Raw genomic sequence first — 26871 nt, 5'->3', positions numbered from 1 at the left:
GGTGACTCACTTGAAAGATCCACACCACGAAACAAACATGGCGGAGCCCACAGTTCGTATCTCTGGAATAGTTTTGACTTCTTTAATGTTTCAGCATCTCAACGCAGACTCCGATGTGGTGAGGAAACACACGACCATCTGTCCATTTATGATACGACCTCCTCACGGTCTTGAAGCTTTTATTTACATGGCAATTATGTTTAGCCGGTTGGGCCAAAAGCAGTTCCAATGTCTCCTTTGAACTTGGCGGTTTTAAAAGTCACGTGTCAAAAGGAAGAGAAACACTAACTATTGCATTTTTGCTTGAAATACATTAGCTTTGTGTATATCTCTTGATTAAAATAGTGTGTGGAAAAGTGTTAAGAGTAATCTGTTAAATCTGTGTTGTGCTCATCATCTTGGTGTGGGCGTGTATTTCAGGAAGGTTTGATCCTGGGCGAGAACCAGTTGGAGGAACAAGTGACCATCAGCGACACTCAAGACGATCGCATCCATCTCCGACAAACTTCCAGTAACCAAATATTGGCTTATTGTGACACTTAAAACGGCGGCTGCCTTTACTTACCGATCAACAGCTTCATGTTTATCCTTGAACTGTGTCTAGAAATCATGCCGCTGAAGCCACCGGGTAGTCAATAGCTACTAAACCTTCCATCCATCATCTGCACCGCTTATCCTCAGTAGGGTTGCGGGGGTGCTGGAGCCCATACCCAGCTATTTTCGGGCAGTGGGCAGGGGACACCCTGAACTGGTTGCCAGCCAATCGCAGGGCACACAGGGACAGACAATTCACTCGCTCATTCACACCTAGGGACAATTTGGACCAGCCAATTAACCTAACATCCATGTTTTTGGAATGTGGGAGGAAACCGGAGTGCCCGGAGTAAACCCACGCAATCACGGGAAGAACAAACTCGACACAGGAGGTTTGATCTCATGACCTCAGAACTGTGCCGCACACGCGCTAACCACTGCGCAGCCGTGCTGCTCGCTACTAAACTACTTGATTTTGATGGCAACACAAGATGGCTGTCGGTGCTTCACGTTTTACCGTATTTGTGTATAGGAACAACAACATAAGTGGTGTTGGGAACGTTTCTTTTAAAAAGCAATAACTTATAGTTACTCACTACTTCTTCCAAAAAGTAACTAAGTTAGGAGCTGAACTACTCTATAGGTAAAGTAATTTTTAACCAGGGAAAATAACTATTTCCGTTACTTTAAAAGGAAGTTGTCTATCCAAGAATTTGACATTTTCTGGGGCAGCACGGCGGATGGGTGGTTAGCCCCATGGTGCGGAGGTCCAGGGTTCAAGTCTAACTACCTCAGCCTCCCCGTGTGGAGTTTGCATGTTCTCCCCGTAACTGCGTGGGTTTTCTTTCCTACTTCTTTTCTCTTTTTTTCTCTTTTTCTCTTTTCTTTTCTTTCCCTTTCTGTTTTAGTTTCTATCCCCTGTTTTTTTTTGCCCGTACCAGCCCATAGTAACACCCCTAGTTAAACAGTACTATATATTCTTTTTTTATGTACTTGTAGCATCAAGATGACAATTATCTCAGTTCCCTTTAAGGGAGGCTCATGTTACGTAAAATAAAAAGCCTACCATTTTTTTTTTTTATATGCACGTTTTTATGACAGTTTGTGTATTTGTGCTTAGATTTTATATCAATGTTGTTTTTTAATGGATACAGTTTTTTTTACCCATAGGAAGAGTCAAATAACACACAATTTCCCTTTTAAATAAGCTGTATTTCTTCCAGTAGAGCTCACTGCTGCACTGGTATGTTGTGGCTCATAGCTGAATCAAACTCACTGCATCCACTTCAAAATTTGGATAGCTTATACTGGTTTTCTGCACATCCACTTTAAAATGCCTGTTTTGTCTTTACGTCTGAACTCATATTGTATGTTGCAGGCATTAACAAGCACGTGTGTTGCCTCAAACTCAACAGGTTGGTCCGCATAACATGTAAAACCAAGAGAATAACCCCTTTAACATAGCAGTGTGCGACATTGTATTTTCATAGTTGGTACGATTCTGCGGGCCGAGTTAATGTGGAGGCGGTCCGCAGGCTCCTGGGGACTAATAATCTGCAACGCGTGATTGGCTGGTATCGCCAGCGCAGAAACTCTGAGCACCAAATGACAATGCGTGAAAAGGCAGTCCACGAGAACTTAAAAGCGGTGCTGCACCTACCTCACGCCATCTTTCTGCTGGTCACGCCCACCGAGCTGACAGAGGAGGGCTCCACCCACCGTGCCGAATACACAGCCTTCCTCTCCAGCAATAGGTGAGAAATCAGTGTTTCCCATACTTATGAAGATGCTTTCGGGCCGTCAGCTGAATTGGTCCCGTCAGAGTCTCATAAACTTGTATGATTCAAGAATATAATCCTATTTTTAAATATAATATGAATATGGTGGCACAGCGGATAAGTGGTTAGCATGTCAGCAACACAGATCCCGGGTTCAAATACAGCTACTGACCTCCATGTGCAGAGTTTGCATGTTCTCCCCATTGCCTGCGTGGGTTTCCCCCAGACACTAAATTGCCTTTAGTTATGAATAAGTGTGTGAAAGGTTGTTTGTCTCTGCGTGCCCTGTGACTGGCTGGCAATGAGTTGTGGGAGTCTCATGCCCACTGCCCAAAGATGGCTGGGATGGGCTTGAAATGGATGGCGTTAATCAGAATAACTTTTAGATTTCTAATACAGTTGATCGCAAACACCATGATGTGTATTTGTGCTACATATCTCTCGTCAGTCAGCCGCTTCCCCCGTTGTCGTGGTGTTTGTCCCAGCCTGCCAACACTGTGATTAGGCGGAGTAAAAATGGGGCATTGACGAGCGTCGCAGTTTTCCACAGGTTAAACATACCAAAGCCATATTCTGTTTCGTGGGAGGTGGATAGAATCAAGAACACACTCACCAGAAATTAATTTCCCTGCGCTCTTACCAACCTGACACCGAACAACAAGCCCACAGCACAAGAAGTGTGTGGCTTTGCCCTTCAACCCCATTGAAAGCAATTGGAAAAATTCACCCAGGCAGGTAAACACTAACTGTAGCTGATCAGTTGCACGTTACATAACCTGTTAACCATCAAAGAAGAACCGGCATCCGGTCATAGCAGCAATCACAAAAGCAGCGGTAGTTTTATTATTTATTAACTACTGTACTTTACTAAACCACACTTATTAGCAATTTAAAAGTCATATCGGTTATTTGCTGTTTACTCACAGATACGATACAATAAAATGGTGGTTATTCGGTGCCGATGCTGCACTAACTAAGTGTAATTAGGTGATAAGCAGAATTTTTTCAGCGTTAACTACTGTCCTGTTAACCCATTATTTATGAATGTGACTTGTTTGCTGTGTTGTTGTGTTTCAGAACTAGTGTATTTATATTTCGAGTTCACAGGGGCACACATTCATCATAATTCTAGCATCTTGATTTTTATCAAAAATACACCATATAGATAAGTTTGAATTTAAAAATGTACAAAATCTTCCTGGGGAGCATTCCCCTAGAACCCCCCCTTGACCATCCAATCGTACCAGGTCTTACAAAATTCCATAGGAAAGAGTGGTGTAATAATGTCACTTTTGCATCGTCTTGTTTTGTGAGAAAGGCAAGTCCCAGTAACGGTTACCAATTTGGCTTCGTTGGACCATCAAGCTTACTGGACATCGTCACCCCCGTGCTCGGCCCAAAGTTACCGGCGAGCTGTCGGCAAACACAGGTAACGCTTGGGTGTGTGCAGTATTATTGGCAGAGCTATTAACATTTCTTTTTCTTTACAAGTTCCAAGTTGCTGGACGTCCAAGGACATTTGGCGGACATCAATGCTGTCAACGCCATGAATGGGTCTTTGCAGGATGAGCTGCAGGTAAAATGATGGTTTGATGTAAACAATTTATTTATATTAAAAACACAAATGACTGATTCTTGGAAATCAAAACTGTAATGTGATATTAAAGGTGGAAAGCGTAATTTGGGGTTTCCTTAAAGGGATGATAAAAGAACGACTTTTTTATCAATTACGCACAGAACGTGTAGTGTTCCTCTCTACAATCATGCAGATACAGTATATTCCAAAATATTCCAAGCCATATGTGTGAATGAGCGAGCGACTTGTCTGTTCCTGTGTGCCCTGCGATTGGCTGGCAACCAGTTCAGGGTGTCCCCTGCCCACTGCCCGATGATTGCTGGGATGGGCTCCAGCACCCCCGCAACCTTACTGAGGATAAGCGGTGCAGCTGATGAGATGAGATTTCATGTACAGTTAAATAAGGAACCAATTGCCGAAGCAACACTGACCTTCAGAAGGTTTCGGTCCAGCCAGACCCCTGTTCATGGTATAGTCATTGAGATCTACTCGTAACAACATCAATGAAATATTCCGTTTGCAAAAAAGCGTGTATTGCCCACTTCTGCCTTAAACAAGAGGACTGTGCGCGTTCACACTGCTTTCCATAATTGTCAACTTGAAATAATTTTGTTTCCAGTCAGATTATTGCCTGTATGTAAAACATACCCAGTGAAGCAAAACCTAAAAAAAAAACACTTTAAAAATGTGTACCGGCCTAGCTTATGCAAGCTTTGCTTCACTCCGTGCATTTTCATTAGCCGATCAATTTGCTCTTACTGCGTGCTGTGATCAGTGCGTTTTTGTTGTTGATTTATGGGGAAAAACAATACCCCCATTTACTTATCGCACTCTCTCGTCTGTCTCGGAACTAAACAGATCGCATGTGGCGCTGTGGTGGAGAGTGAGCGCATTGTGCAGAATACGCTTGCTGATGTTTGCACCCTCAGGAAAAGGATTTGTGAACACAAATCAACTATCGCCATCAGAGGTAAATGAAAGTATTGTATTATCCACACTAAGGCGCACCAGATAAGGGTCATGGAATGAAAAATACAATAAAGGGCAAATACCATATTTGTGCAATTCAGTCAATGTACGATTAATCACAATTGCATTTTATTGCATGCAGTGGGTATAGAACTCGAATCTTTGAGGGGAGCGCGCCAGAATGATCCACTATACCACTAAGAATACAGATGACCAATGAAGGCACTAACTTTGATCTCATCATTAGACCATTTTCTATCAGGGTACCAAATTGTTATAATTGGGCTGGGATATGAGAATATGGTTAGACATTAAACCGATCTGTGGTACAGAAAAGGTTGGGGACCACTGAAATATTAGTGTAGTATTGTCCTCATTACACGCCCAATAATCTGAAAAAATGAAGAGAAAGTTATTGTGGGGACTAATTTGGTTGTTCAGGACTGAAGAGAAAGGCATTGATATAAACGCATTGCTGCACGTATGAGTTTAAGATGAGAAAAAGTGAAACAAAAAAAAATGTATACCGATTTTTAATCATTTTCCGTTTTCTCAATCGTCTATAGCAGGAATGTCAAACTAATTTTAGCTCTGGGGGGAGCACATACTAGAAAAAAAACCCTCATAGGGCCCCCATAGTAGATTAGAGAGAGTTGGAGAGGGAAAAGGAGAAACAAATGGAGAGAAAGGAGTTGGGAAGGAAGAGAGGGTGAGTGATAAGGAAACGAAATGAATGGATATAGTGTGAAAGAAAGTGAGAGACTGAAAAAGAAAATTGAGGGAGAATGTAAGAGCAAAATAAGTGACATTAAGAGAAGAGACAAAGAGTGAGAGAAAAATCAAAGATTGACAAAGGGAGAGACATAGAAAGACAGAAAGAAAGCAGAAAGTGAGAGAATTAGACAGAGAGAGACCAAAGGAGAGAGAAAAAAGAAAGCAGGAAATATAGATTGTATATAAATACAGCTCTAGTTGCTTTGAGTGGCTGTGCCTGGCTTTGGGAACATTAAGTGAACTTGTTTAAGAGTGGAGCTTGTTTTTCATTTGCGCTTCTCTTGGCGTTGTATCCCTGGATTAAAACCCTTTGTGGCCCTGATCTGCCCCGGGGGCCACATGTGTGACACCCCTTGTCCAACATATCTGATATCACCACTAAAAACAGTGCTAAAATCAGACAAGACCTAATGCCTTTTCATGTGTCATCTGTATTCTTTGTGCTCTAGCGGTGAGGATCTAGTGCTCTCCCAACCTGATCCAGGTTTGATTCCCGTTGCATCCAATATTATGCAATTGTGAACAGTCGTCCATTCCAGTGCATTTTGGTGGTTAGGATTCTGTGCTACCATTACTACCCAGTTAGTTGCGACCATTGTTATGCACAATTACTGTCAGACACAATTTGACTGAACAATTATTGCAGAAAAAAGGCAACACATTTGCAATCATGTCCGCGTATATATGTGCACGCTCCAATATTTGGCCAATTTGCGCTTTTTTCTATAAAATACAATCGATTTCCCGCTCTTAGCAGAGGATGCACCATTCCCGAAGAGGAACACGGACCTCCAGCAGGCCATTCGAACACTCCTTTCCCGCTCACAGCTCTTTAGCACCTGCACGCTCACGCTGGACGGCTCACCCGTGCCAGATGACACGCTTGCAGAGATGAATCCCCTGCGACCTTTAGCCACCGGGAAAAGGTCTTCATGTGTACCACTCGCCAGCAAAAAGAAACGGCGCAAAGGCAATTCTACAAACTGATGTAAACAGCAAGCAAAATGTGCAAGCAGCGGTTTGGACTTAATGTACATTTATTGGCCAAGGAGAGGAAAAAGACATCGGAGTTAATCCACACGTTTGATGCTGCAGATATTGGGGTCCCGCATCAACTCTGGATGTTTGTGTGTCACGGACATAAAACCTAAGCACAGATATAATCAAAATCAGAAGATGTACCAAGATGCAGTTTTTGATGCGATATTGTGGTATATGCACGACGAGTGCCTTGAGTTAAATTCTAATGGTTACCTACTACAAATCCATTCTAGTTGTGAAAAAAGTGTGGGTAACATTTTTTGAATGTTTTGTTTTATCACTTACCCATAGCTTGGGCCTTTTTGATGGCTTTTGAGACTGCTTTTTGTTTAACCCCACATAAACCTGAGGGAGACAAATTCCAAATATATGTTGCTCGCTCATTCAATTCAGTCACTGGAGCTTACTTTTTACCTGTTATGTGCCGGCCGTAGATCCTTCCCGTGTGAGGCGAGATGAACTGAGATAAAAGCTGCACACATAACATTTAGTTTTTGTGATGAAAACGATAGTATTCAGGCATACCATAATGAAACCTGCATTAGGAGTTGCGGTCTGAATTACCAATGTGTGTGTGACAGTGACGTGCGTTCAGGGGAGGCGTCATAGAAGTTTAAAATTAAAAATATATTATACACTGAATAAATACAACCATTTAAGTTCTTTCACTTTACAAGTTTTGGATTTCCTTTTTTTTTTTTGATTGCTTAAATTTCACATGAATTTTGTTAATACGATTAGTATGTAGCATCACTGAGCATGTGCAGTTTCAGGGTGGTCGCACAATTTTCTTGCAACACGAAAAAAGGCAATAGTGGGACAAAGAATTATGATTTTGCACACAAACGAGCCCCATACAGTATAATTTCTGATAGTATTAGCAAGCTTTTAGATCAGGGGATGGTGTGTTGGCTGTCTGTGCGGCCCTTGGAGACTTCTTGTGACTAAGGGCTATACAAATAAACATGACTTGATGAAGAGCATGTCACCAGGCAGTATTCATCCAAGGTTTTTGATTGGGCGCACACTTCAGCCCCAAACAATTGAATTAGTGATAGGATTAGCAAGCTGACTGCAAGTCAAGCCATCAGTATCCTTTTCTCGTAGCATGGATATTTTCATAATGGATGATCACATTTCCATATAAGCGTTTATTCAACAGAAGCATTACGTAATATATTACTGAGCTGAGCACATACCTGTCAACCTGTACGGTTTTGCCGTACAAAGTATGTTTTTTATGCATTTTAAGACGAGTACGACGTACAAGGAAATCTATACGGAAAAATGTAAATTTGTCAATGATGGGTACCATCCGGTAACCCACTATCACGAAACGGCAAATCAATCCAGTCCGAGTTCGCCGCGGTAGCCTCTATCTCGGTATTGTTTTTTTTTTGTTGCAAACGAAGCGAGCGGTTTGATGCTACTGTGCGCGTGCGTCTGCCGCCTGGGGATTTCCCATCATGCATCATTCCGGGGAAAAAAAAATATGGTGTAAGATTATTTTGTAAGGAAAAATACGACGGAGCCGTGGAGGTTGACAGGTATGATAGTGAAACCAAATATTCTGATTTGGTGCACAACTCGGCTCCAAATAATACATTTTGTGATAATATTTGCAATCCAACAGCAAGTCAAGCCATCCCATAAGTTTTTTGTTCTCGTTGCTTTAATTGTTTTTATCATAACGAACGATTACACAGCTTTTGGTGCGCTAAAATTCTGACGAAGACATGGTTAATCTTATCTATCCCGGCTGACGCTCAAGGAAACTGTGCGGGTCAGATGTATCGACATTTTGTTCTGTATACAAGTGTACACGAATGACAATAAAGTAAATCTGAATTTATTTGAGAAGAGCAGTGCATTGACTTTATATAAAAAGTTCGGGTAAGACAGATCGTTTTTCTTCCCTGCTTTAGTTTAAATATTGTTCTCTTGCTCTGCCAATCGAATGATGAATAAGATGTTGCTTCATTTATTTGAAAATCTGACCTCACCAGACACGAACCTCACCGCACGTCACTGGTGTGTGTGTGTGTGTGTGTGTGTGTGTGTGTGTGTGTGAGCGTGTGTGTGACCTGGGGTATGACAGTCCTACCTGGATGTTCTTGAAGTCGACAGTAACGTTGCAGAGAATGCAACCTTTCTGCGGCTCCTTGTAAGGATTGTCCATCTTGACAAACTACACTTGGAGAGAACAAGTTTAGCATGGGTCATGTCTGCGATGATACAAGCGAGGAACTCACCATGTTATCGTTGATGGGTGAAGTGGACGCATTCGTTGAAGCTGCAGCAGAACAACACGCAAGGTTAGCTTTAGCATTAGCGCAAATACAGCCCAATATAGGATTCTTGGGGAATTAAAAAGACTTACCTGCAGGGTTGCCCGCTTCAGAGCAGCGCGATAAGAAACTAAAGAATAAACGATGTGTTCGCCCGAGAGAAAGCATCTTTGACCTAATGTGACCGGGACGTCTTTCTTATCTACTTCCTGTGTTACAAAACCACGTGACCACCCGGAAGTAGAATTTAAAAAACAAAAGAACGTTACTTTATACGAAACTAGGTTTAGCATGCGAAAGCAGGAATATGTGAGCGTTTTTGCAAAGTTTTAACCTTTATTTCGGAGAAATATTTTGTATGACGAGCTAAACAGCATATTGATGTTTTTATTTAGTTGCAAAGTTAAAATAAAGGCCTCAACAGCTACAGTAGCGACAGGGTCCTGCACCTGTAACGATAAAAACATTAATTTTACTTGTCATGAATATCATGAGCTCACCTGGCATAAGGGAATTAACGGTGTCAGCTTGCTTTGTTTGTAGCATGCGTCAAGTGCACACGGAGGAATAAAATGATAAGATTTTTTAGAAAAAGGAAGAAATTCAAGATAGAAAGCCCTATTTTAAGGGAAGGAGTTCTGTATCATGGATGACAATGAGCTGCTAGAGGTAATACCACTGGTTCTTGAATGGCTTTTGTTGAAATGTGTTAGATTTTGAATTATTTGAAAACAAAAACATCAATTACCAAGGCAATGCTGATAACAAATTGAAATCCCAAGACAAGAGGGAAGAGGTGTAAATCGCTGAATCTAATCTGTACTCCAACCATCACAAAGATTTTTTAAAAATCAGTTGTTATGATAAGATGTTGAAAACAGTTGTTTGTTTGTGGCTTTTTATCAAGATTCCCCCAGCACAGCCCAAAGAGATGGACATAAAACAATGATTACCAAAAGGAAAGTGTTCTCTTTTCACAAAGAACAGATGTAATATAAAATTATACAACACAAAAACATATGCTGAAAGGGAGTAGGCTGAAGTGCCTACCCCCAATTTAATGGTTTTCTCGCAGAGAAGACCTATTCAAAATCAAAACTAGAAAACATCGCCAAATCCTACAAAGGTACAGCTACAAACAATTGTAAACAAAATAATACACATCAGAGCTTATTTTTATCCTGGTTCCTTGACAGTCTAAACACTTTTCACAACAATTCATTCAGGAAACCAAATGTTTTATTACATTATGCCTGAAGAAAGGCATTAGTTCTTATCATTGAAAATATATCAACATATGGTTAAATATGAATTTAGAAAAAAAATGTAAAGATTAAAATTTCTCATCACACCGTCTGATTCAACATAATAACACAGACTTAAACCACTTTGATGTATGGATATAACATTTTTTCCCCTTTCACTCGCAATCGCCTTGCTCTGCAATTTATTCTTCATCTTACACCCTGTCTCAATTTGGTCTTGATTTTAACAAAGTTGTTCTTTGTGTGTCATCAGTGCAGCTACAGCGAGGACTTGTTTGGTGACTATGACAGTCTTCTCGTTGACGAGTCCTTGCTGGCCAAGCTGGACCAGGCTGACAAGATGGTGACAGCCGGGGACGACTGTCCTGTGTTAACTTTTGACATGGATACGGTAGACGCTGACGTGACGCATGGTTGTCAAGAACCCAAAAGGCGCAAAGTCAACACATGCGCCACTCCTCACGGAAGCCCGGTGGACAAGAGACGGAACTCCAGTATGGCGAGGAGGAGCGTGAGCGAGCGTGTGAAATCTATGCTGCGATGTAACGCGACAACGTCCCCTGGGCCCTCACGCTACGCGGCCATGAAGGAGGCAGCGCTGAGCCACGAGCTTGACGGAGCCGCACGGGTCGTGGAGGCCGCCTACACGAACATCAAAGACCTGGGACCTTTCTTTGGATTGCCTGCAAAAGTCAAAGACCTCCTCTTCTCGCTCAGGGGAATCCGCAATCTCTATGGTGACATCACGCTGTCTGCTGTCTTATCACATAACTTGACAGGATTTCACAAAATAACAATGTAGGGCAGCTCTTTACATGACAGAAACACATTCCATGTAACTCGTTTATTGCCATTGACGACTTAAGACGTCCTATAGTGCAGAATTGGTTCACCACCAGTTTCGACCTCCAAATAGGTGAAAGCCTACCAACACAAACACAGAAAGCGTCTCGGTTTTTGGGCAAATTTTGAATCACTCAAGTTGAGTATATGTTCAGAGACTGAACTTGTGCTTGCAGTTCTAGTTCTCTGTGAGTATCACATGACATTCACTCACTGAGTCGTTCACGCTTGTCCAGAGGTGCATAGATATTTTCTCAAAGGGCCACGTAAGATTGGAGATTGGACACCCCTGCTCTAGTCGTTTACTCATTAAATTGCGGGCAAACTGAAAATTGCAGACTACAATATTCTATGACCATTCATGGGAACAAACCTTGCTGTGTTGAGTTTGCATGTTCTCCCCGTGCTTGTGTGGAGTTCCTCCGGGCACTCTGGTTTCCTCCCACATTCCAAAAACATGCATGTCAGGTTAATTGGCCGGTCCAAATTATCCCTCAGTGTGAATGAGCGAGTGAGTTGTCCATCTCTGTGTGCCCTGCGACTGGCTGGCAACCAGTTCAGGGTGTCCCCTGCCCACTGCTCAAAAATAGCCGGGATGGGCCCCAGCACCCCCACAACCCTACTAAAGATAACCGGTGCAGATAATGGCATTATAAGACTGAAAATGCAATACAACTAGATCAGAAGTTTTTCTTCATGATATTCCATAAATATCTTAAAATAAAATAAAGTCATGAAAAATGTAGCCATCTATCAAACAGTAATCAACACATTTTAATTGGTGATCTTTTTTTTTTTTAAACCATCCATCCATCCATTTTCTCGCGGGGGTGCTGTAACCCATTCCAGCTATCTTCGGGCAGTGGGCATGGGACACCCTAAACTGGTTGCCAGCCAGTCACAGCGTAAATAGAGACGGATAATTTACTCACTCATTCACACGTAAGGACAATTTGGACTGACCAATAGAGCTGCCATACATGTTTTGTTTTGTTTTTTATAATATGGGGGCAAACCAGAGTGCCCAGAGGAAATCCCAGCTGGCACAGGGAGAAAATGCAAACTCTGTACGGGGAAGCCTTTAGCTGGATTTAAACCCTGGACCTCAGCACCGTGTGGCCACCATTTTTTTTTACCATTATACACATATATACGTTGTCATTTTTTATGTTTTCGTTTGTCGAGCGGAACGAAAACAAGTGTGGCCGGCGGGCTGGAGTCTGCCCACTTTTGCTCTGTTTCCCTGTTATGTATGAACTTTATGGAATCATCTGGAACTGCTAATATTCTGAAAACCTGTTGGGTAATGTATTGCACAATCTTACCCTGGCACCTAATTGGCAGATTGATGACCTCTGTAGATAAGCACAAATGACACGAGAAAATAAGCGCACATTGTATGATGATATAAATGGAGACATTTTAACATTACATCACCCGAGAAGAACATGATCGTAAGTTAGACCACATGAAATTATTTTTTTCCCTAATCCATCTTTGTCAGGAGCAATGATTTTGTGCTGGGTGATAATTGGTGTTTGTGTGTGTGCATAGCGTGGCAGGAGACGTGTTTAGGCCTGGATTGCGTGTCGGCGAGGAAGAACCTGATCTACACCCTTCCCACCAGCGGCGGCAAAACTTTGGTGGCCGAGCTGCTCATGATCCGCGAGCTGCTGTGCCGAAACAAGAACTGCATCTTCGTTCTGCCTTACGTCGCCCTCGTCCAAGAGAAGGTAAATTGCAACCACCGTCACAGGAAAAAAACAAATTGATTACAGTTCCTGGTTATTTCATTTAAAAAGTAATTTAGTTACTCCCCAGATTCATGGTTCATGGATCCCTCAACCACCTAGGTCGTAGGGACACCACTTTTTATGGAGTACAGGTTTTGCTCCCCCACATAAAACAGATAGTACAAGTCACTATGGTTACCAGTAGAAGGAGGAGCCTCCTGATCTGACTCACATACAGCGCCTTCATCATCTGGTTGCTGTGAATGTGAATTTCCCTGCGGGGATGAATAAAGTATCTATCTATCTATCTGTTGTTTTTCCGTGTGAAGCGTCATGCGGGTTTTCAGAGATTAGCCGGACCTTAGCTTTTGACCGTATTGATAATAGATCCTAAATCACTTTCCGAAAATTTCAATACGCATTGCATCACTTGTGGTTTTTATATTTTATCTGTAAAACAAACTTTATGGCTGAACTATGCAGCCTAGGGTTTACTTGAGGCAAAGTCCCTTAAAACAAGTGTGCACTGCAAGTGCAGCGCCAAAATGAACAGTTCGGCACTGAAGCGCGTATTTTGGCCACATACAGCAAACACGAGTGAAACTAAACAAAACGGAACAGAAAAGAAAGTCATATTCTGTAGATTACAAGCTGCAAATAGTGATATATTTGGCTAAAACGCATAAAGAAAGTTTGTAAAGCAAGAAGCGGAAATGGAGGCAAGAAGCAGAAATGACGTCTGATGTGAGGTGTAAGGAAGCGGTGCGTCTTTTACCCCAACACCGTGGAGGAACATTTCTTTGGATTTAGTGGTTTCGAGTTAAACTTATTGTTTGCTAAGCATTTTCTTTATCTAAATAATAACTTGAGCAAAAGTAAGTTCATGCTGTGCAGATCATTCACTAAAGGGGAAGGTTGTTTGTATGTGACTTCATGAGCAATCCCATATTGCAGTAGATTTAAGTGTGATTCACGATCTTCTTATAAAGTTAGCAGATTTACGCACCACGTTGTAATGACAATTGAGTTACAAAATTGCATCAACAACGTATCACAGTACTTGTTACAAAGAAAAGTAATTGCCTTCCAGGAACTTGTCCTTTTGTAATGCATTACTCCCAACGCTGCCCGGTAGGTTCGAGGACTGGCGGGCTTTGGACTTGAGCTGGAATTCCTTGTGGAGGAATACGCGGGCAGCAAAGGCCGGTTTCCGCCAGTCAAGAGGAGGGGGCAGGGCTCTCTATATGTGGCCACCATTGAGAAGGCGCATGCGCTGGTCAACGCGCTCATCGAGGAAGATCGGCTGGAGGACGTTGGCCTGCTGGTCGTGGACGAGGTAGGGACAGCCCAGGAGAGCAAAAATCTTGCTTTCTTTTTTTGTGCCTGAGCAAGAGTAACTTTTGGATTAGAAATTTTCCAAATTATAATTCTCTTTATTGTCATTGATAACATATCGAGCAATAAATACAATAAATTCACACGTCACTTTGGGATAAACTCGTGAATAAAGACTTAAAAGAGAAAAATATGCTAAAAATGAATGTCAGGATAGGCAAGAATATTGACATGGTAGTGTTTGGAGACTAGCCTAAATTGTAAGTGCATCATAACAATAGTGCAATGATAAAGATTTAGCAGCAACAATATTCAAGAAAAAGCCCATAAAAAGACAAATAGATGAATACACATTTTTATGTACACAGGCGATATACAGACACTGCCCTACTTACGAACGATCATTTGTAGGTTGAATTTGTTCGTAAGTTGCTTTAGTTCTATATTTTGTATGTTTAAGGTTTATATAAGTATGTTTAAGGCTTGTATAAGTAACCTGTATTGTTTTGTACTAAAAAAATAAACATTTCATAAAATAATATGCTCTATAAAGACAAATAAAGTTGAGTCTAACTTACTTTGGAAGATGCGCTTCAAGAGGTCCTCCTCCGTGGTAAAGAGTGTCTGAAAAAAAGCATTCCGACTATTTTCTCAACCGCATCAAGCTTTCCAATTCCAATTTAATTTCAAAAGACACGTCTCACCTCTTCTTTACACTTTACACCAACCATATTGAATGGATGCACGAGATATTAAACAATAAAAATGTCAAAGTTCTTAGCGCGCTGGAGACACAGTATAGAATGTTTACACACAAACTAGGAAGATGAAGCCGGATTTCTTCTTCAGGGTGGATGCTGGGTGACCTCTCACAGCGCCACACGCTGCGGAAAGAAGCACTACAGTATTGTCCTCTAATCGGAAAATGGTGCACACAATACAAAATCTAACTTACAGCAATGTTGGGATATTTTTCGATTGAAAAAAATTTTGGTATCTACTGTTTATCTTAAGTCGAATAGTCGTAAGTAGGGGAGCGTCTGTATACATTTTTCGCAGTCTTGTGCACTTGTTTAGGGCAGGGACGGCCTGGGAAAGAAACTGTCTTGAGCCGTTAGCTCTTGTTTTAAGTGACATGTAGCGCCTACCAGAGGGAAGCTGGTCAAAGAGGTGGTGGCTGGGGTCCTTTATAATGTTGTTGACTCTGCTACTGTATCACAAGCTAACAATGTTCTCCCGATTGACAGAATTTCAGCTTCTCAACAACAAATATTTGACAATCTATGTTGTCCTTTTCTGTGGAAGATTTTTAACTAAAACATTTAATGTTTTTTAATGGTACTTTTAATAAATGCATCTCCTTTAGCAAATCCAGTGTGAAAATATGTTAAAAGGCGCCATGGTTTCCTCCGAAAGACTTTATAAAAATACCATTTGGGGGTCTGAGTTTGGAACACACTAAACAACAACACAACAATAGCTGTTTTTTTCTCAACTAAAGTTAGTTTGCGTTGCATGGGCTCAACCTAACATGATTCTAGACGTCTATTTTTGAACTAGATCATGTCCATAAGAGAACAAAGAAGTTTTAATTGGGTGGTTATCAACATATTTAAATCAATACTTCCACTATTTTCTTTTAAATGTACACTTAATTGCGTCTGAGTAGCTTTCTCTTTTTGATTCTGTTCAGCTGCACATGCTTGGCGAGGGCAGCCGAGGGGCTCTTCTGGAAATCACACTTGCCAAAGTTTTGCATCTCAGCCGTAAGTGTGCCGCCAACGCAACGACGTCGCGATGTCATCGTCAAACTCTCTTTCGTGGCAGGTGAAACACAGATCATTGGCATGAGCGCCACCTTAGGGAACATCAGCGAACTGCAGACCTTTCTTAACGCCGAAAACTACCATGACAATTTTCGACCAGTGAGTTCACATCATATTCTTGCTGATACTGTAATTATTTTCAAATAAATTTAAAGAAGGGAATAGAATTGAATAGAATTATCTTTATTGTCATTCATATCAACGCGGTTAAACATTGATTACAACAAGGTCTTCATTGACTTAAAAAGCGCTTTATAAATGCAGACCATTTATATTTACATGGCACTCCTGGGTAAACATGTAATAAAGACTTTGAAACGGGAAAAAAAGATAAAAGACTGTTGGGATAAAGTCGCAAAAATATTTACAATGTAGTGCTCCAGCCTGTTATAATAATAGTGCAATGAAAGAAGAGTGCGTTGTAACAAAAGTGCAATGAAAAGTAATTCCATGATATTAGCAACAACGAAAATGCCCATAACAGTTTAAGAAATATATTTTTTACAGTTTTGCGCCCTTCTTTAGGGTGGTGATGGCCCTAGGGAAGAAACTCTGAGCCTGTTTGTCCTAATAATAAAAAAAGAATGCCCTTTAGGGACCAAACAACTTAACCATTAACAATTTGTTGATGAGATTCAAATTAAAACACATTTTAAAATTATATTGTTGTTATTGGACAATATCTACTTTTTTGTAATACTTAAAAAATATTTTATCAACTGTTGCGTGACTTTTTATATTTAATCATTTATATTCAATGAATAAATAGCATTCCTTCTAAAAGTCACACTTATTTTTACATCCAAAAATATTTAAAGACAAACATTGGGTTCTAAAAAGAAGTGACCATAAATTGCAAAAAAAAAAAAAAAATTGAAGAAAGAAAATGTATCATTTGAATTAATAGAAAAGCTGAAATGAAAATGTTCAAATGTCCAAAAACAAAAAGAAAATAATTAAAACATTACCATAAAATGTACATATACTTGCCCCAAAATGTCAGAATATTGATTAAATAAGACATTAAATATCCATTAGAAAAGAAATCCTGCAGATTATTAGAAAAAGTTCACCTGATCGTCAAAAAATAAAAAAGATATTAAATACACGTAAAGCAGTATAGCTATGAAATGACGACATAACCACGAAGAGACTGCAAATGTCAGAAATATGACTTAAGTTTAAAAAACAAGGAAGGTGAGATCTGATAGAAAAATACGTTTGAAAAAAACCCAAAAATTAAAGGTAAAAAAAAATGTATCTGTTTGTATTGCATTTTGCTGTTATATTTTTGTAATTGTGTTGCAGCCCCATTACAATAACTCATAAACACTGTTTCTATCATCAGACTCTGTAAAAAAAATGTTTTGCGTCCCTGCACAAATGTGTGCAAATTATCCCTTCAAAAGGACAACTAAGCCCGCCGACCCCTTACACGACAAAATCAGTTGGATTTTGAAAGGCTGATCTCATGCGATGTGTTCAGGTGTCTCTTAAAGAGTACGTGAAATTGGGCGAGGGCATCTATGAGGTGGATACCAGGGAAGAAGACTGTTTTCGCTTGTGCCGCCGTGTGGAATTTCAGGTACACGCCGCCGCGCATTGCTGTGTGTCGTTTCCAATCGTCTAGTATTGTTGTGTGTCTGTGTTCGCGTAGTACTCCAGTGCCATGAAGAAAGCAGACCCGGACCACATCATTGCACTGGTGACGGAGGTCATCCCCAAACATTCCTGTCTTCTCTTCTGCCCCACCAAGAAAAACTGCGAGAATGTGGCCGTCATGATCTGCAAGTACCTCCGGCGGTGAGTTCGCGGCCGCAATTGTATTATTTTAGATGTGTCACGCTTGGTATTACTCCTCCGCAGTGTTGGGAATAACATGTCACAAAGAAATGCAATCACTTCTCCCAGGAATGAGTACTGTAACACGTTTGATCGAATTTACATTTAGCAGAATTTAGTTACAGCGTTCTCAGCTATTTGTTTAAAGCAGGTCATGAATTAAAGTGTCGGCTGATTGCTGAATACTACTGCATTGTTCCACAAGACACGTGTAACATTGGGTGGGCATGTTTGTCTTTGACCACAAAGTATATTGAATACAGGAAGTACCGGTACTTCTAAATACAGTTATGGCAGCGCTGAGTATGCAGACACTCTCCCTACCGTATATACTCGAATATAAGAGAAAGTTTGGTTTGTCCTGCAATGTTTGGGAGGTTTCTCTGCTCCAATACAGGAAATTCCAAACACCAGGATTGTAAACAAGCTCCTGCCAGCTTCCTAAGGAGCTGACAATTTGTATCACTTGGTTCGAAGGAGAGAAATCTCCAAAGTCATGCAGGACATTTGGCCTGCTAGGCCCGGGGCTTCAAGGTCTGGTTTAGAAGAATACATCACTGGATATTGCACCTTAGGCTAAACGTGCAAACAAGGGATATAAACATGGACAGTACCCAGAAATGGAAAGGAAAATCTTTGAGTGGTTTGAAGCCCAGAGACAAAATGGAGATGGATTGTCTCGGGTAAGTGTTAATTTGCAAGCTTTTAAGATCGCACAAGCCAATAAATATGAATAGTTCACTGCTTCGAAAGGTGGGTGTAGACAGTTTTTTCTGTTTCTTTTATTATGTGGCTATTTTTAAGCAATTTTAGGTGGTGGGATTCTATGCGAGTTTATATAGTAATTTGTAACTTGATAGTTACAAAGTAACGCACTACTTTTCGGTGTCAGTAATCTGGCGAGGTAACTGAATTACGTTTTAAATGAAGGAACTAAGGGCGGCACAGCGGCTGAGTGGTTAGCGCGTCTGTGGCACAGTTCTGACATCATGGGATCAAATCCAGCTACCAGCCTTCCTGTGCAGAGTTTGCATGTTCTCCCCCGTGCTTGTCTGGTTTTACTCCGAGCACTCTAGTTTACTCCCAAATTCCAAAAGCATGCATATCAGGTTAATTGGCCGGTCCAAATCGTCCCTAGGGGTGAATGAGTGAGTGAGTTGTCTGTCCCTGTGTGCCCTGCGACTGGCTGTCAACCAGTTCAGGGTGTCCCCTGTCCGCTGCCCCAAGACAGCTGAGATAGGCTCCAGCACCCCCGCGACCCTACTTAGGATAAGCGGTGCAGATACTGGATAGATGGAGGAACTAGTAGCTGCAACTCACTGCTCCTCCACATTCCCCCTCCAGGGACTTCCTGCAGCACCGGGAGGCAGACAAGGAAGCTCTCCTGCGCGAGCTGAAGGAGTGTGGAAACGGTCATGTATGCACGGTTTTAAGGAGGACAATCCCGCTGGGCGTGGCCTACCATCACAGCGGCCTGACGGGCGACGAGAGGAAGCTGCTTGAGGACGCGTACACCGCTGGCATCCTCTGCCTTATCACCTGCACATCCACACTGGCCGCTGGTGTCAACTTGCCGGCAAGAAGGTCAGCATATATGATGAACTAACGTTAGCTTCGTAAACACTGCGTGAGGCTGCTCGAAGAAGCTCGCATTACAAACACACGTTATGGTTGTGGTGTTCATATTATTAATTTGTATTATATTTTTCCAAGGAAAAACATCTCTTGATGCCATCTAGGCAACACGCCAACAGTTAGCTGAAGTTAAGAAAATAACAAGATACTTTGCTGGTATAATAAGAACAATGGACTTGATAGCAACTATCATTTACATCTAGCTTCTCTTACCTGATATAAAGTGTTTGCTGCAAACCCTAAGAAATTTTTAATGAGTGCCTCGGTCCAATCTTTTTGCTTTAATGGATTTCACCACAACTGTCTTCTTTTTCTTTGATCAGAAGTGTCCGGTAGGATCCCATAAAACTTCAATTTACAATCATTGTTTTATTCTCTGATTCTGACACCCAAACACATGGGGATAGTGTAACACTAAACTACCAAAAACGAAAGCTTGGTTTCTTCAGTGTTTTGACTAGCGTGGAGTATTATTTTGCCTCCATTCGACTGTGGCGTAGGCTATGAAAGGGTTTATAGGTGAAAAAAAATATCACCAGAGACTAGTTTTTGGGGGTGCGCCAAAGAGTTACAGGGTTCCCACGGATCCTTGAAACGTCTTTCATTATTCCAAAAATAAGACCTTAATTGGCATTAAAATTTCTTTAATCCAATTTTCTAAAGTCTTAAGAATGTGAACACATTACTACAATTCATATTTGTTTAAACTAAAAAGAATTAGTAACATCGATTGTCTTTTTTTTAAATAATTCAACAATTTAGTTTAGTGACATCGAGTTAGCTCAGTAATGGACCTATCAAAACGGTGATGTGTTTTCAGTCAGGCTTTTCAGAGCAGATGCATGTCTTAGGTCTATCCACAATACACATTGCAACTTTGGACGGAGACCTTTACTTTAGGATTGGGATTGTTTTTGTTTTGTTGGTTTCAATCGTGTTTTTTTTTTTTTTTTTTTTTTTTGACGACGTGATCTTAAATTCGATTTTAAAAGGCATTAGAAAGGTCTTTAAAAGTCTAAATTTACCTAATGTGTCTGATCTCACATCACTGCCCGTATGTTCTGCAGGGTGATCGTCCGAGCGCCGCTGGTGGCCCGCGAGGCAGTGAAGACGAGTCAGTACAAGCAGATGGCGGGTCGCGCTGGGCGTGCCGGGCTGGACAGCGAGGGCGAGAGTATCCTCATCCTGCAGGAGGCGCAGCGGGAGCAGGTCCTCCAGCAGCTTCCCCCAATCAATTCTTGTCGCTTTATTGTGCGTGATTGTGTTCTCAGGCCAAGGCATTGCTTTGCGCTCCCGTGGAGAATTGTTACAGCTGCCTCCTCACCAACGACCGCAAAAGTCTTCTTGGCCTCATCCTCTCACTCATCGGCTTGAAGGTGATGCCTGTGTGTGCGTCCCGCAGCATGAAGGAATTTTCATATATCGTAGGGGTTTCATAGTCAAACGAACTGTGGGCCATATAAAAAAACACAACTAAAAGCAGAGTGCCGGACTGATTGAATGTTGATTGTTGTTGTTGTTTTTTTTTTCCCAATGTGTCCGTAACTTCCAAATATTCTATTTGCTGTGGCCATCTTCTGGCTGAAATTATCAATGCAGCCTCTGTCAAGCTGCTTGTATGGCGCGTGCACGTATGGGTCTCTCTCAGACACGCCCGAATAAACTCTTCCTTCTAATCTTTTTGGGGGTTTGGGTCGGCATTTGGAAAGTATTATAAACAATCCTTTTCTTACTTTCACCATTTTCATCTTAGGAAAAAAGGAAAACACAAGGCCCCACGCCTCCCTTCCTCCAGCTTAATGCCCTCTGTGGCCGGATCACAGGTGATAAAATTAGATGGGCGCAGTGAAATTTTTTAAAGGCTCTTTGAACTCATTTGAGTTAGAGCTTTCAGCTGCTCTGCCCCCTAGCTCTGGAACTCATTGCGCCTGAAATCCAAATTCTGCGACCCTGTCCACCTTCAAATCCGGACTCAAAACTTACCTCTTCAGACTTGCCTATTCTCGACCATATGCCTCACACACCGCCCCTTTTAACTATAATGTGTTTTATTGGTTATTTATTACTTGCTTGTTTTACTCTTAGTTTATTGTTGTGTCCTACTCATATGTACAGCGACCTTGGGTGTCCTGAAAGGCGCTTCGAAATACAATGTATTATTATTATTATTATTATTATTGTTATAATGGTAAAAACTTCCATAACGTGAAAATCAAACAAAGAAGCTGGTATTAGTTAGGCACCGTCAGTAGCCTTTAGTCTCTATTTTGGCAAAAGTTACTTTAAAGGAATAGCAATTTTCTGTCATTAACTCAATTAAATATTTATATGAAATAGTTATATTAAAATATATAACTGGATTAAAAGACAAGAGTTCAAAAATGCAATAAGCAAAACCAACATTTCAAGGAAGGTAACGTACTTTCAAAAAAAAATCCACCACAATTCTTGTTGTATACTACAATAGTTACTCAAGATAATCTATGGGGTTGTAGGAAGACCTTCTTGACTTTAACATGTTATCTACAAGAAGTACAGAAAAAATGGATACGTTGACATTATGCTGTTTTATCGACCGACAACTTTCCCATGTTGTGCTTTAGGTGGCTTCATGTGTGGAAGATCTTGAGGACTTTGTGCGCGGGACGCTGCTTTTTGTGCAACGTGAGCGCATGGGCGTGCGTCTGGAGGACGTCCTGCGGGAGGGCATTGATTTCCTCAAAGACAAAGGTCTCGTGCACGTGCAAGGCCATTCGTTACGAGTGACGAATTTGGGCCGGGCTACATTTAAAGGTACTTTGTCCCTCGTTCATAGTCCTGTTTAGTGTTGTGCATTGTACCCACCAGTGGTGTGTGTTTGCATTGGCACTTAGGTTGTGTGGATATAAGCCATAGTGCAATTCTGTACCAGGACCTCCGGCAGGGCCTGGAGGGCCTTCTGCTCAATAGTTTTCTCCACTTGATATTCTTGGTCACTCCGTATGACCTCGCTGATGCTTGTACGCCGGACTGGATGACCTTCTACACGCAGGTCTTCCTCGCACACACAAAAAGTCGTCTTGAGCCCACCCGAGGGTCACGTAGAGTTGCTTTGTGTGACAGATGTCGTTGTTGTCGTCTCCGGAGCTGAGAATGTGTGCCGCGGTGGGCGTTCCGGAAAGTTTGGTGGCCAGGAAGGCGGCTGGGCAAAGCATCAACAAGGTTTGTTTGCTTTTGTGTTTAAAGGTGTCTTTGGGAATGGATGTATACAATTAAATACAGTAATCCCTCATTTTTCACAGGGGTTGCATTCCAAGAAGCTTAAGTGATAGACAAAAGTCGCTAAGTAGAAACCTTTATTGATTTGTCAATTACTCTATTATACACTTAAACCAAGGGACAAACTTAATTTACAGTCTCTATCATTTGTTTAACAAATAAAAGTACTGTACTTGATAAACATTTTTACATACAACTTCTGTACGGTCAAATTATAATTTCAAAACTAATCTTTCAATTTCTTTGGTTTTTATGGAAAACTGCATTTACTTTCTTAAGGCATGGTTTGGCAACCCAAAATGTTAAAATTGAAGCAGCAAACATTGGAAGTCTTATACAGACGCTCCTCTTCTTACGATCATTCGAGTTACAAAAAACGGTAGATACGAACATTTTTTGGGGGATGTCGAAAAATATCCGGACAATGCTGTAAATTAGGTTTTGTATTGTGTGCACCTTTTTCCGAGTACAGGACATTACTGTAGTGCTTCTTTTCGCCGCTGCCAGCGAGTAGCGCAGTGAGAGTCTCACCCAGCATCCACCCCGAAGAAGAAATCCGGCTTCCTATTCCAAGTTCATGTGTAAACATTCTATACTGTATCTCCAGCGCGCTAAGAACATTTTTATTGTTTAATATCTCGTGCATCCATTCAATATGGGTGGTGTAAAGTGTAAAGAAGGGGCGAGCCATTTCTTTTGAAATGAAAGTGGAACAAGAAAGCTTAATGCGGTTGAGAAAATAGTTGGATCACTTTTTTTTGGCCACTTTTTACCACGGAGGAAGAAGTCGCCTAACTCCTAAAGTTCATCTTCCAAAAGTAAGTTAAACTTTATAAAGCATGTTATTTCATGAAATGTTTATTTTTTGGTACAAAACAATACAGCTTACTTATACAAGCCTTAAACATACTTATATAAACCTGAAACATACAAAATATAGCACTGAAGCAACTTACGAACAAATTCAAGGTACGAACGATCTAGTTCGTAAGTAGGGCAGCGTCTGTATAGGCCTTATAAGGAAGGAAACACATACTTTATCGATATTCATTAGAAAAACGTTAAAAATGTTTCCTGTTTATGTTCCTAAAGAAAGCATGTAGTTTTCCATTATCAAACATTTTTGAAAAAGCTTCAGGGACCTACTAGGGAGCACAAAAGAGCTGCATGTGGCTCCAGAGTAAGTTAAGCGGGTGGAGAAGTCCAACTTCATTGGCAAAAGAAAGCATCTTCCTCTGCCTTTTGGTGCTTTTGTCGGTCCTTAGCGTTTTGTTGACATGAGGGCTTTTAGGGAAACTTGAAATTGGAAAAGATTTGTGCATATATAATGTAGCTTTGTTAAGCTGTTTTATATGCAACTCAGACCGCAACTTGAGACAGGCAAACACAGGCAGAAAAGGGTCGGGGCGACTGTTAATCAGAATGCAGAACGCAATGAACGATGAAAATCCGAAAAGTAGCGAAACCACGATAAGTAACCCGCGAAACAACAAGGATTTGATTCACAGACTTTTTCCTGCAGGTTTCGATCAATAGGAACGGACCTCTGCCGCCACCAAGGCAGAAATACAACTAAAACAAAATGTGTGTGTACAGAGTGCCAACATGTGTGTGGTGAAGCGCATGTACCTGTCTTTGGTTCTAATGTCCCTGCTTAAAGACGGAGACATTTGGGGCGTGGCCCAAAAGTTCCAGCTCAGTCGAGGTTTCGTCCAATCACTACTCAACTCGGCGGCTGCCTTCTGCTCATGCGCGCTACACTTCACACAGGTCGTGCCCACTCACATGTGTGCATCCAAAACAGTTGCACAAAAGTAATGTAAACTCTGTATGTATGTACCGTATGTGTATGCGCAGGAGCTAGAGATTTTGTGGCCATACAATTCCTTATTGGAGGCGCTAACGCGACGCCTCAGCTACTGCGTGAAGGCAGAGCTTGTCCCACTAATGGAGGTGGCGGGAGTCATGGAGGTCACTACACACTCACCACGAACACCATATTGTGGTACCGCTTTATACGAGCTTAATTTGTTTCAGCATAGTGGTCGTAGCTTGAATTGCCCTATTAACGAGCACATTTTCCTGATTTGGAATAATTTAAAGCAAATTGGTATGTTCCTGTCCTCCCAAAAGCATCTAAGTGAACCCTAAGCAGCTAAAAAACACATTTTTCTGATCACTAAACCAGCTCTGTGGCCTTGTGGGTAGGGCGCCCGCCGCGAGACTGGGAGGTTGCTGGTTCAAGCCTCAGCCGGGTCATACCTAAGACTTACAACTTTGGTACCCATTTCCTCCTTGCTTGGCGCTCGGCATTAGGGGTTGGAATTGGGGGGTTTGACTCCCAACACATCAGTTGGGTTCAAATGGTCCCATGAGAATCTCACTGTAATCTTTATTTGACTTGGTCACTGGTAGCAGTCAAGGTGTTCTCCATGGTCTGGTTTGCATACCTGTCAACCTGTACGGTTTTGCCGTACAAAGTACGTTTATCATGCATTTTAAGACGTGTACGATGTACGAGAAAATCTGTACGGGAAAAAGGCAAATTTGTCAATTATGGGTACCATCCGGTATACACCGACTATGACTAAACGGCAAATCAATCAAATCAAACGAGTTCGCCGCAGAAGCCTCTATCTCTGTATCGTTTTTTTCTGTTGCAAACGAAGCGAGCGGTTTGATGTAGTGAAAGGAAGTCCGTCTCGTTTTAGCGAACCGGCTTTTTCGGCTCAACTCATTAAAGAGAGCCGGCTCTCAAACGGCTCACTTGCTTTGATGCATTATATTACGAATAATTATCTTGTATAAAGAAGTTAAGAAAAAAAGGAAGTATAAAATGAGAAAATGAAAAAAGACAGGTTTGTGGTTATCCCTTTAATCAGTATATTACCAACAATAATTTAATGCAGAAAATGAATTCATAATTTGAATAGGAAAATGTATTATTCGACTTAATTATTACAAACTGCGCCTCCTATCTGTCCCATATTGTACAAGTTTGACTTTAATTGAGAAACGCCACCTTCGCTTGTATTTGTTTTTTTAATATGCTTACAAGGTATGCTAATGAGGGCGCTGTAAAGAAGTGCAAGTAAAGCGGCCGCAGTAACTTACAAACTACTCTCACTGACAACTAACAGACCCAAAAGCAGTGTAATAAAAATAAAACACTTTCAGTAGAACAAATAACTTTGTTTCTTTTCCCATGGATCCTATGCATGTTGAGTTGATGGTGAAGCCGCTAGCATGCCATGTATTATGTGTGATATAAAAGGGGCGGAGCTGTCGTCTGCCTCGCGCTCTGATTGGCTGAAAACAGCACTGTCGGATCGATCTTACTTTGAAGAAAATTACACCCAAAACATTGTTACTGCACAGGTTTTGCATATAGTAGTTTGCATGCGCAAATTTGGATGCTGGCGGTGAGCGATCTCTTGTGGTAGCCTCTGGGAATGCTCACGACCTGAATTTTCCCTCGTATTTGGAACAAGATTTTTCTTCCAAATCAAACACTTACAATCAACGTTTTTATATAGAGGTGCTAGTATATAGAGGTACCACTGTACACACTACCAGCTACAACAACTCTGAGTATTTTCATCGCACTTTCGTGTATGGACAGGCTCGCGCCAAGCAGCTCCACGCCGCCGGCTACACCACGCTAACGCATTTAGCCAACGCCGATGCCACCCTGCTGGTCAGGAAAGTGGAACGTCTGAACCGGAAACAAGCCAATCAGATCGTAGCCTCGGCCAAGGTGGTCGCAGTCCGTGCACAGGCTCGTTGGCGCCTCTCTAGGAGGGTGACACCACGATTGCATAACCCGCATTTGCGTTGCAGATGCTGCTCAACGAGAAGGCGGCTGCTCTGCAACAGGAAGTGGATCATCTGCTCGCAGCACCAACTGATCAGCCGGAGTGAACCGTGTTGCCATGGCAATTGTCTGTTTACTTGCTCAACTCAGGATGGCTCGATCGCTGTTTGTGATGAGAACGAAACAAGTCCTTTCATTTTTATATTTTGGTTTTTAATACATGGACACTCAGCAAAATGATAATATATCAACAAAATAAACGTCACCTATGAATCGTATGTATTTGCATGTGGGTGTAAGATCGTAGGGGGCGGCACGGCGGATGAGTGGTTGCTTGGGTTTCCTCAGGGCAATCCAGTT

General features: G+C 41.6%; 3 protein-coding genes across 4 annotated transcripts; 2 read left to right on the top strand and 1 right to left on the bottom strand.

Moving 5' to 3' along the window:
* abraxas1 (abraxas 1, BRCA1 A complex subunit) lies at positions 1 to 8193 on the top strand. 2 transcript variants are annotated; one of them, XM_088320060.1, is made up of 8 exons: positions 1 to 118; positions 421 to 511; positions 1913 to 1949; positions 2025 to 2288; positions 3631 to 3741; positions 3804 to 3888; positions 4747 to 4858; positions 6389 to 8193. In XM_088320060.1, exons 1-8 carry the CDS (start codon positions 38 to 40, stop codon positions 6616 to 6618), a joined length of 1011 nt encoding a protein of 336 aa, XP_088176186.1. In that variant the 5' UTR covers positions 1 to 37; the 3' UTR covers positions 6619 to 8193. The 2 variants fall into 2 exon arrangements, with proteins under 2 accessions (XP_088176186.1, XP_088176185.1); XM_088320059.1 differs by having other exon boundaries at positions 6386 to 8193.
* On the bottom strand, positions 6651 to 9202 carry mrps18c (mitochondrial ribosomal protein S18C). The gene is made up of 6 exons (XM_088320062.1): positions 9053 to 9202; positions 8925 to 8965; positions 8777 to 8860; positions 7087 to 7144; positions 6958 to 7017; positions 6651 to 6778 (listed from the first exon to the last, which is right to left on the bottom strand). Exons 1-6 carry the CDS (start codon positions 9126 to 9128, stop codon positions 6702 to 6704), a joined length of 396 nt encoding a protein of 131 aa, XP_088176188.1. The 5' UTR covers positions 9129 to 9202; the 3' UTR covers positions 6651 to 6701.
* Positions 9184 to 26789, top strand: helq (helicase, POLQ like). The gene is made up of 18 exons (XM_088320056.1): positions 9184 to 9629; positions 10479 to 10962; positions 12623 to 12801; positions 13937 to 14137; positions 15830 to 15902; positions 15964 to 16061; positions 17449 to 17547; positions 17620 to 17765; positions 19149 to 19388; positions 20507 to 20648; positions 20711 to 20815; positions 22043 to 22232; positions 22313 to 22470; positions 22542 to 22640; positions 24294 to 24467; positions 24555 to 24668; positions 26320 to 26454; positions 26538 to 26789. The coding sequence occupies exons 1-18, from the start codon at positions 9606 to 9608 to the stop codon at positions 26616 to 26618; spliced, it is 2742 nt and encodes a 913-aa protein (XP_088176182.1). The 5' UTR covers positions 9184 to 9605; the 3' UTR covers positions 26619 to 26789.
* The last annotated feature ends 82 nt before the right edge of the window (positions 26790 to 26871 follow it).

The sequence above is a fragment of the Urocampus carinirostris genome, chromosome 16, assembly GCF_059441175.1.
Source record: "Urocampus carinirostris isolate Australia breed hairy pipefish chromosome 16, RoL_Ucar_1.0, whole genome shotgun sequence".
NCBI lineage: Eukaryota > Metazoa > Chordata > Actinopteri > Syngnathiformes > Syngnathidae > Urocampus > Urocampus carinirostris.
This window is presented reverse-complemented; position numbering and strand designations above follow the sequence as displayed.

Bases quoted from the DNA above. Each gene is read 5' to 3' on its own strand.
- mrps18c (XM_088320062.1), bottom strand. From the start codon at position 9,128: ATGCTTTCTCTCGGGCGAACACATCGTTTATTCTTTAGTTTCTTATCG. The intron at 7,145-8,776 runs GTAGGACTGTCA...TTATGTGTGCAG, and splicing joins TCGACTTCAAGAACATCCAG to CTTTTATCTCAGTTCATCTC. The intron at 6,779-6,957 runs GTAAGTGATAAA...ATCTGTGCTTAG, and splicing joins CAAAAAGGCCCAAGCTATGG to GTTTTATGTCCGTGACACAC.
- helq (XM_088320056.1), top strand. From the start codon at position 9,606: ATGGATGACAATGAGCTGCTAGAG. The intron at 24,468-24,554 runs GTCGTGCCCACT...GTGTATGCGCAG, and splicing joins GCGCGCTACACTTCACACAG to GAGCTAGAGATTTTGTGGCC. The intron at 24,669-26,319 runs GTCACTACACAC...GTGTATGGACAG, and splicing joins AGGTGGCGGGAGTCATGGAG to GCTCGCGCCAAGCAGCTCCA.
- abraxas1 (XM_088320059.1), top strand. From the start codon at position 38: ATGGCGGAGCCCACAGTTCGTATCTCTGGAATAGTTTTGACTTCTTTA. The intron at 2,289-3,630 runs GTGAGAAATCAG...TTTGTGAGAAAG, and splicing joins GCCTTCCTCTCCAGCAATAG to GCAAGTCCCAGTAACGGTTA. The intron at 3,889-4,746 runs GTAAAATGATGG...GGAACTAAACAG, and splicing joins CTTTGCAGGATGAGCTGCAG to ATCGCATGTGGCGCTGTGGT.